The following is a 9,960-nucleotide window of genomic DNA, read 5'->3' as shown; positions in this document are numbered from 1 at the left end:
AGGAGCTGCGTCAGGAGGACGTTTTGAGCCCCGGCGCCGTGTCAGTCGGCCGGCGGATTTCCAAGCAATAAGAACCGTTCGAAGATCTCAAGACCAAATCAGGTTGGAGCAGAATCAGTTTGTCAAAGAAAATCAGGTTGCCGCTGCCGTCTTCTCCTCCAAGAAGAATGGGCAAGTGCCACACTAGCCCGCTTCCAAAAGCGCGAGTCTGCAAAAATCATCATAATCTTTCTCTGGCAGGGCCCCCCTTCATTGCTCAAATGGATCCGAAGGCTAAGGTTGAAGTTTGAAGCAAAAACAAACCACCCATGTCAGTCTTTCAACACAACAAGAACATTTCACATCGTGGTCTTTTTAAGAAAAAGGTTTCTGTCTCATACGTTTCTGTCCTACCTAGAGATGTAAAATTTCCGGAAATTTTGAAGCTCAGAAAAAAACCCGGGTTTTTTCCAGTTTTTTTCGGGGAGAAACGGAAATTTTCGGAAAAATTGAAAAAAATGCTACATTAGCACTTCTTTTGTCTTTTCCAGATTGAAAGTTATTCTGTTACTTTAGGAACATCAAATATGACTATAGACATTTTTACTTGGCATGAAATTATCACAATTAGCATATTAAAAATATAGTGTATCCAATTACAAACAGAATACCCACCCACATGCAAAAACAAAACTGAAACCTTTTTATTTTCTTCTGACAATCGCACCTCCTAAAGGAAGAAATGCATCTTGTTCTTGCATTGGAGAGTTCAGTTTGTAACCTAGGACTTGCTTGTCCTCAGTGCACAGAAATTAGATCAATCTGATACCATATATATATATATATTAGAAATGATTTGGAAAATATTTGAACACCTTGTCTTAAAATATTTTATTCATCATGTTAAAATAAAACATTCCATAATCAATTTTTTTTCTTTTCTTTTTTCAATTTTTTGGAAAAAAACAAGAAAGGCTTCAGGAAAAAAACTGGTTTTTTTCCAAATTTTTCCGGGTTTTTTCCGGGCCTTCACATCTCTAGTCCTACCCTTTCTTCAGGGAGCACTGGGCAGGCGTACATCTCTCTTACCTTCACGACACAGCTCTGAGGGAGATCAGGCCAGGAGGGTGTGGCTGGACCAAGGTCACCGTCTGAACTCACATAATTATTTTACATCTTCCGGTTTTGAAACATCACCGGTCGCTTGAAGGAAAACGTTCCCTTATTCCCACCGTTGTTAACAATTGAACACACGTTAGTCTGCTGTTCAATTTGTAAGGCTCTTTTGATGTAGTTTGGTGTAGTAGTTAGGAGTGCGGACTCTAGTCCGGGAGAACCGGGTTCGTTTCCCCACTCCTCCCCATGCAGCTGCTGGTGTGACCTTGGGTCAGTCACAAGTTCTCTCGGAGCTGTTCTCTCACGGGCAGTCCTCGGGAGAGCTCTCTCAGCCCCATCTACCTCACCCAGGGTGTCTGTGGTGGGGAGGGGAAGGGAAAGGAGATTGTAAACTGCTCTGAGACTCCGAGTGAAGGGCAGGGTATAATCCTCCTCCTCTTCTTCTCTTGTACAGTGTTCTGTCTTATCTGAGTTTCCAGGCAGATCCGACAAATTTTATATATCCACTCTTCTTGCACATTGCCTGCATGAAGCCACTCTTACGGTGGCCAAATTTTGCGCTTTGGCGCGATTGGTAAGGAAGCACTTGCTTTTTACTAATTGCCTTGTATCACTGACAGTATTGTCTAACAAGGGTTTAAATTATTTTTATAGGCTATATTTGTGTTTAGCTTGTGGTCTTATGTTGGTTTTGGCTGATCTTGGATCTCCATAAAAGAACTTTCACAAGTGTGGGTTGCATCCAAGTCAAACGCACTGCTAGATTATTAGCATGTCTTGTTTTTGTGGGGGGTTTTTTTTACTAGCGAGCCTGCCCACCTGTGCCCAGGTTAGTCACCGTGTCCTGAAAGGAAATTTTAACAGAACACTGTTTTATACCACTTTCTGGCTACATGGGTGATCCTTATTGGTAATCCTTATTGGATCCAATTTAATGGGTGATTCTTGTTGGTGATCCTTAGCCAGTTTGGTGTACGATCTCCTCCTCTTCTTATTGGATCCAGTTTGGTGTAGTGGCAGACTCTAATTTGAAGAACCAGGTTCGATTCCCCACTCCTCCACAACATGTAGCCAGCTGGGTGACCTTGGGTCAGTCACAAGTTCTCTAAAAGCTGTTCTCTCAAGAGCAGTTCTCGAAAGAGCTGTCTCAGCCCTACCTACCTCACAGGGTTTTTGTTGTGGGTGTGTGTGTAAAGGAAAGGAGTTTGTAAGCTGCTCTGAGACTCTGAGTGAAGGGCAGGGTATAAATCCAATCTTTTCTTCTACTACTACCCGTGACCACTTGCAAGCCTGCATGAAATCTGGCTTAGGGAATTTACTGCTTGCTGGCTCTGAACCGATTAAGCAACTCCTTAAGTTCGTGCGTCTCGCCCGTGGCATCCACTCAGCCTCACTCGCTCTACAGGGTTGTTGTGAGGCTAAAACGGAGGAGGGAGAAATGTGTAAGCCCTTCTGTGTCCGCATTTGGGAAGCAAAGTAAGAGCAATAAATGTCATTTTATGAAACCTCTCATCAAGATTGCTTTCGGAGGATATTAAACGAAGGTGACTTTGTCTCCCGAATGTCAAGTTATAATAAAAGAAGCCGTTGCCAGGAGAGAAGAAAAACGCATCTGTATTTTCATTAAATTTATGAAGCGGGCGACGCTGCGGCCCTCCCAGGTTTGCAGATCTTAGCGGATGAATCACGAAGCCCGCAGAAGCTCGACAGCAGAGCCGTTCCGGCTTCTCAGTCAGACAATTATCTTAAGCCTCCAAGGCATGTTGCTTCTTTGCTATACTGGCAGCGCTGAAATTCGCCGGGCGAGGACAACTGGAGGAAAGAATGTGGGGGTCTGGCATGCAGAATCCTGGGGCTTTGTCTTCTCAGCGCCAGGAAGGTGTTGCAGGTAGCCGTGTCGGTCCGTATTAAAACTCAGAACCGGCAGCGTCGCCCTGTGCTTTTTACTCGGCCCAGTTAAAGCACCACAGAGCTGGTGCACGAGAGTTGCAGGTAACACGAAAGGCTGCGAGTTAATTTACGGCTGGGTCTCATCCCACGGACGCGGCTCTTCAAACAGCAGCCCCCTTCCCTCAGTGCAAGAGGCTCCTCTTGAGTCTGGGGGGGGAGGTTCCTCGCCCCAGTGGAGAAGCACCGCCCATTAGTGGAATGGATCCACGGGGGTCCAACTCTTTGCAGCGGTCGGATTGGCGCTCATGGGAATTACCCACACTGCCGTGACCTGGGTAGCCCAGACAAGTCAGATCTCGGAAGCTAAGCAGGGCCGACTCTAGCAAGGACTTGGATGGGAGACCTCCTCGGAATACCGGAGGCGGGGGCAGGCTTTATTCAAGCACCTCGCTGAATAGCCTCCAGGTGTCAAGCGTAAGGCCCGGGGGCCAGATCCGGCCCGTCCAGGGCCCTTGTTTGCCCCGTGAGCAACTGACGCGAAGGAGAAAGTGCCGTGGGGGGAGTGGGCAGATCCACTCCATTGCGGTTTCAGCACGGCAGAACAACCTCATCTGCAGCAGTCAAGCATCGTGGGAGCACAGACATTTTGGTGCAATAATTCAGAGCAAGAGGTGTCAGTTATCAGGCAGTGTTAAATCAACAAAATATTGCAAGAGTGCTAATGTTTTAAGCATGTTTTTATTTTAAGTTAAAAAAACACCCTTTGTGTCCTTTATAAAGTTTACATTGTATGACACACATGGCCCGGCCCAACAAGGTCTCATTTAGGTCAGATGCGGCCCTCGTAACAAATGAGTTCGACACCTCTGCTCCAGGCCCTCCATAAGGGTCAGTCCCCACAGATCACCATGACCTCCGGGTGCACGCACTCTTAAATGCACATGGGCGCGTGCACACACACACACACACACGGGGAGGGGAATTTAAACCCAAAAAAACATATCTACACCGCATCACAACACCTGTGCTTTGGAGGAAGCTGAGGGAGGGGAGGCGCTTGCTTCGTTACCCGCTCTCATTTCCCCTTCTTCTCATGGCCTTCCGTTCAACCGATTGTACTGGTTGCACTGCAGAGATCCCCCAATACGGCTCGCTGCCGCCAATCAGAAACCTTATTTCTACCTAAGGGACTGCCTCCCGCAGGGAATTCGGGTTTTGGATTTTTTTGTAAAGCCAGAGGCAGCACAGGGAAGCCAGGAGTTCCACTTATTCACTTTATCTGTAGTCCGCCTTTCCCACCGAGACTCAAGGCACATTACAATAGAGAAAAAACAATTCAGTCGAGCAGCATAAGCTATCCGATGCAATGAAGAATAAGGGGGGGGGCAGTACTTCTTCACCCAAAGAGTGATTGACATATGGAATTTACTGCCACAGGAGGTGGTGGCAGCTACAAGCTTGGACGGCTTCAAGGGGGAATTGGATAAGCATATGGAGCAGAGGTCCATCAGTGGCTATTAGCCACAAGGTATAGATAGGAACTCTCGGTCTGGGGCAAGGGATGCTCTGTGTTCTTGGTGTTTGGGGGGGGGGGGCAACAGTGGGAGGGCTTCTAGGGTCCTGGCCCCACTGGTGGACAATGTTCCCTCTAAGCTGTGGAGTCTTCTGAGCAAAAGTTCTACTTTGTGAGCTCCTGGCATCAAAGTTGTGAGCAAGTGATTTGGCTGCTGCATCAATTAGTTTGCTCTGCAGCCATCTTTCCTGAGCCTAAGACAAAACTGTGTGAGCCAGAGGCTAAAAAACTGTGAGCTAGCTCACACTAACTCAGCTTAGAGGGAACACTGCTAGTGGACATCCTGAGGGCCCCTGGTATTTCTGGCCACTGTGTGACACAGAATGGTGGACTGGATGGGCCATTGGCCTGATCCAACATTGCCTTCTCTTATGGGGGGGGGGGAGAATGTGCCCTCAAGTCGAGAGGCCAAATTTCGTTCTCGGTCGTGCGCGGCCGATGTTCTTCTCTTGGGGAGGGTGCGGGTTTTTTTAAAGCTTGTTACATGCGTTTATCTTTCCCGTAACGCAGTCCGAGGCGAGCCACTAATCTGGTACCAGCGCATGTAAACCTCAGACAATAGGAGCAAAGACACGCATCGGGAGGTGTCATATTGCCTCAGCACCAGCCGATGGTATCTCTGCTCCCTACCTTTCCAAAGGATATTGCAAACGCGGAGCTCGCCCAGGGGTGGGTGGCAGCGCTAAAGGGTTTGGGGGGAGGGTTTAAATCAGAACGAGAGAAGAAGGAAATCAGTCTCTCTCTTTTTTCCCCCCTTTTTTTTAATTGGTATTTCAAAAATACACAAGATTAAAGCGATAGCAGTGCAGCTTACATACAAATTAATCAACTTGTCGTACATAAAGTATTGTTGTTTTCGTAATTACAGTATTAGATACTATATATTATTGTTAGTCTCCATGTGAACTCTTAAGTTTGTGTTTGGTATCTCTTCTATATTATCTAGTTTTATTTGAATGTTTTGTGACACTGTAGTGACTGTGTTATTCAAGTGCGAATTAAATTAAGGTAGATCGGATTGTGTGGCTGGATGTCAGCACAACAATATAACTCATTCATTTATAGAATTTGTAACAGTCTCTTTTTTTAAAAAAAGAGCAAAAACAAAACCTTTTCATTTATAGAACAGACAGAGAGTGCCTGGTCTCTGCTCCCCCCCAAAAAATTGGAGGGGAACAGATATGAAAGGTGTCCTTGGCCCCAGAATTTTCCGGGAGCCTTTCTAATCGTGCCACAGCTCCAGGCACCAACGATGTGTGGGTTTTTCCCCCCACCCCATCATCTTCTTTATATTTATTTACGTTATTCATCGTCTGCCTTTCTCATTTGAACTCAGGGCCGATTAGATGGAGCAAGTCTGTACAGTCGGCATTCTGTAAACAAGCCTGGCCGGGAGGGTGGGGTAAAAATCTAATAAATAAAAACCCAATAAATAAAAATCTAATAAATAAATAAAGCAATGCAATGGGCATTAGGGTCGTAGAGGCAACCAGAAATCTAAAAACAGAACGGAAGCAAAGCAGGAGTGTTAACATGGCCCATTGAATGATGCAAACATTCCATAGAAGGTTCCTGGTTTCAGCAAGCTATACATAGGTAAAGGTAAAGGTTCCCTTGCTCGAAAGCCAGTCAAGTCCGACTCTAGGGCCCATAGAGTTTCTACACCTCCACTGGCAGGCCACGGTCTTCAACCCTTGGGGAATCACAGAATCCCACCTGCTAGGTATTGCGCCCCATAGAGTTTCTACACCTCCACTGGCAGGCCACGGTCTTCAACCCTTGGGGAATCACAGAATCCCACCTGCTGGGTATTGCGCCCCATAGAGTTTCTACACCTCCACTGGCAGGCCACGGTCTTCAACCCTTGGGGAATCACAGAATCCCACCTGCTAGGTATTGCGCCCCATAGAGTTTCTACACCTCCACTGGCAGGCCACGGTCTTCAACCCTTGGGGAATCACAGAATCCCACCTGCTGGGTATTGCGCCCCATAGAGTTTCTACACCTCCACTGGCAGGCCACGGTCTTCAACCCTTGGGGAATCACAGAATCCCACCTGCTAGGTATTGCGCCCCATAGAGTTTCTACACCTCCACTGGCAGGCCACGGTCTTCAACCCTTGGGGAATCACAGAATCCCACCTGCTGGGTATTGCGCTCCATAGAGTTTCTACACCTCCACTGGCAGGCCACGGTCTTCAACCCTTGGGGAATCACAGAATCCCACCTGCTAGGTATTGCGCCCCATAGAGTTTCTACACCTCCACTGGCAGGCCACGGTCTTCAACCCTTGGGGAATCACAGAATCCCACCTGCTAGGTATTGCGCCCCATAGAGTTTCTACACCTCCACTGGCAGGCCACGGTCTTCAACCCTTGGGGAATCACAGAATCCCACCTGCTAGGTATTGCGCCCCATAGAGTTTCTACACCTCCACTGGCAGGCCACGGTCTTCAACCCTTGGGGAATCACAGAATCCCACCTGCTGGGTATTGCGCCCCATAGAGTTTCTACACCTCCACTGGCAGGCCACGGTCTTCAACCCTTGGGGAATCACAGAATCCCACCTGCTGGGTATTGCGCCCCATAGAGTTTCTACACCTCCACTGGCAGGCCACGGTCTTCAACCCTTGGGGAATCACAGAGTCCCACCTGCTGGGTATTGCACCCCATAGAGTTTCCATTTGGAGGGAAGAAACGCCTCCTCGTGTGCAATTCACGTGCAGCACCTGCCTCATGAACGTCAGCCCCATTGTGTTAATTCTTTGCTTTCTCTATCCCCAATCCAGGATCTTCATCATTTGGGCCATCAGCAGTTGGTTCCGTCGTGGGCCGGCACCACAGGACCAGACCACCGCTGGCGGGGCACCCCGGGCGCCGAGCCGCAACCTTTTCCCGAAAGACACTTTAATGGTGAGCATGGCGGGGACTCAACGGAGCTGGCCCCCAGGGCTGGCAACCAGGCATCGACTCGACACGTATAGCCCCCAGCCAGTGCTCCCTCTGAGCTGCGGAGTCTTGTGAGCAAGAATTCTACTTTGTGAGCTACTGGCATTAAAGTTGTGAGCGAGCGATTTGGCTGCTGCATCAATTAGCTTGTTCTGGAGCTATCCTTCCTGACCTAAGACAAGAATGTGTGAGCCAGCGGGGACAAAACGGTGAGCTTGCTCACACTGACTCAGCTTAGAGGGAACACTGCCCCCAACCATTGCTTGGAAGCATTATCCGGGTTGTCACCAATGTTCCCTCTAAGCGGTGGAGTCTTATGAGCAAAAATTCTACTTTGTGAGCTACCGGCATTAAAGTTGTGAGTCAGTGATTTGGCTACTGCATAAATTAGTTTGCTCTGGAGCAGTGTTCCCTCTAAGCTGAGTTAGGGTGAGCTAGCCCACAGTTTTTTTAGCCTCCGGCTCACACCCTTTTGTCTCCGCTCAGGAAGGAGGGCTCCAGAGCAAACTAGTTTATGCAGCAGCCGAATTGCTCGCTCACAGCTTTAGTGCCAGCAGCTCACAAGGTAGAATTTTTGCTCACAAGACTCCACAGCTTAGAGGGAACATTGCTCTGGAGCCATCCCTTCCTGAACTAAGACAAAAATGTGTGAGCTGGAGGCTAAAAAACTGTGAGCTAGCTCACACTAACTCAGCTTAGAGGGAGCACTGGTTGGCACACTGGATCGTAAAACCTCTGTGCCCGGGTAGTTGCGATTCTGTGTGCAAATCATGCCAAACGGGCAAAGTACAATAAACAAAACTGGGGCCGCAGTGGATTAAAACTGCCAAAGGACAACACTCACCGTGATGAGTAAAACTTTAATGTATTTTGCCAAAAGTTATACATGTGTACAATACATACGTTACTTAAACAATTCTACTATAAAGGTTTTTAACCATATATTTGAGGATCCTGCAGCTAGAAAATAAGTTATATAGTTGCAAGATCCTCCGATATATGGTAAAAATCTGAAAAGTAGAATTGTGTAAGTAATGTACGTATTGTGTACATGTATAACTCTCGGCAAAATACAATCAGTAAAAAGTGACATGTTTTGCTTAGCGTATTCTGCCACATGTTTCTGTTTGATGTTCTGATTCCGTTGCTCGGGGAAAGAGCTGGAATGTCCCACACACACACACACACACAAGTCCTCCAGTCAACAACCCCCCACTGGTGGACCTCCTGATGGCACTGGTATTTCTGGCCACTGTGTGACACAGAGTGTTGGATGGGATGGGCCTTTGGCCTGATCCAACATTGGCGTCTGTTATGTTCTTATGTTCTTAAGCAGTAAAAAGTGACATGTTTTGCTTAGCGTATTCTGCCATATGTTTCTGTTCGATGTTCTGATTCCGCTGCTCAGGGAAGGAGCTGGAATGTCCCACAAACACACACAAGTCCTCCAGTCAACAACCCTTGAAAGCTCTATCTAGCAATTCCTCTGGATTTCGTGGTTTCTATAGGCACTGCCCGTCTCCTATCGCACACAAATATTTCTTCACTATAAGGACTAGAAACTTGATGGCTGCATTTCTGTTTGTGAATAGAAATACTGCGATTCTGAATTTAGAAGGGGCAGGCCAGCCAAATATCGTGTGTGTGTGGTGTTTTTTGTGCTCCTTAGGTATCGCAGTTCGCTCACATCCTTAGGTCAGAAAGAGACGGGGGAAATCGTGGAGGAGAGTTAGCAGAGTCCTGCGTTGATTCCAGCCTTGGGCGTGGGCTGCTGGCTTTGGATCAAACCTCTGCTCCTTCCCCCCCCACAGGATCTTTATGTCTATATCTCAGAGCACGAGCACTTTACAGATTTCAACACCTCCAAGTCGCTGTTCTGGGAGAAGCGGGATCTCGTCTACGGGGACTGGACCAGTGGCGAGAATTTCGACGGGTGCTACGAGCACTACGCTGAGCTGGACGTCCCCGAGGTGTGTCCCTGCGCCCGCGTGTAACTCCTCCTGTTTCCCAACCCCACCCCACCCCCGCTGTAGATTTCAGTCGTCTTCCTCCTTGTCTCCATTGAGCATTCCGCGCCCTCCCACGCTTTCCCTCCCCGGCCAATAGGAGGCAAGCGTGCAGCAGGAACAGCCCGGCCAGGGCAAGACCAGTAAGGCTCCTCCTCTTCCTTTTTTGGGGCTGGGCTTTCTCTGCCTTAGCGGCCGACACAGAGCCCGAGCTGGCTCTCTGGCCAAGCCGTTCAGACGTGTGCTTGGGGCCGCAGCACAAAAAGGAGGGAGCATGGATGCTCCCAGTTCCCAGTGAGCGATGGGCAGTCCCACCAGGGCCTACACTGCTGCCAGTTGGGTCTGATCCTGTAGTAATGCCTCCAGGGCTAGTGTTGGACCCCGCATGTGGATGGGTGACAGAAGACCGGTATCCCAGCCCTAAGACCTGGGAGAGACTTGAAGAAAA

At 48.4% G+C, this 9,960-nt stretch overlaps 1 protein-coding gene across 1 annotated transcript in view; it reads left to right on the top strand.

Moving 5' to 3' along the window:
• Window positions 1–9,960, top strand: part of CLPTM1 (cleft lip and palate associated transmembrane protein 1) — a 56,689-nt gene that overhangs the window by 21,786 nt on the left and 24,943 nt on the right. The window contains exons 3-4 of the mRNA XM_015427253.1: window positions 7,347–7,470; window positions 9,318–9,476. Coding sequence (XP_015282739.1) covers window positions 7,347–7,470; window positions 9,318–9,476 — 283 coding nt within the window. The remainder of the gene's footprint in view (window positions 1–7,346; window positions 7,471–9,317; window positions 9,477–9,960) is intronic.

This window comes from Gekko japonicus, unplaced genomic scaffold (assembly GCF_001447785.1).
Source record: "Gekko japonicus isolate JY-2015 unplaced genomic scaffold, Gekko_japonicus_V1.1 scaffold1389, whole genome shotgun sequence".
Lineage (NCBI taxonomy): Eukaryota > Metazoa > Chordata > Lepidosauria > Squamata > Gekkonidae > Gekko > Gekko japonicus.
This window is presented reverse-complemented; position numbering and strand designations above follow the sequence as displayed.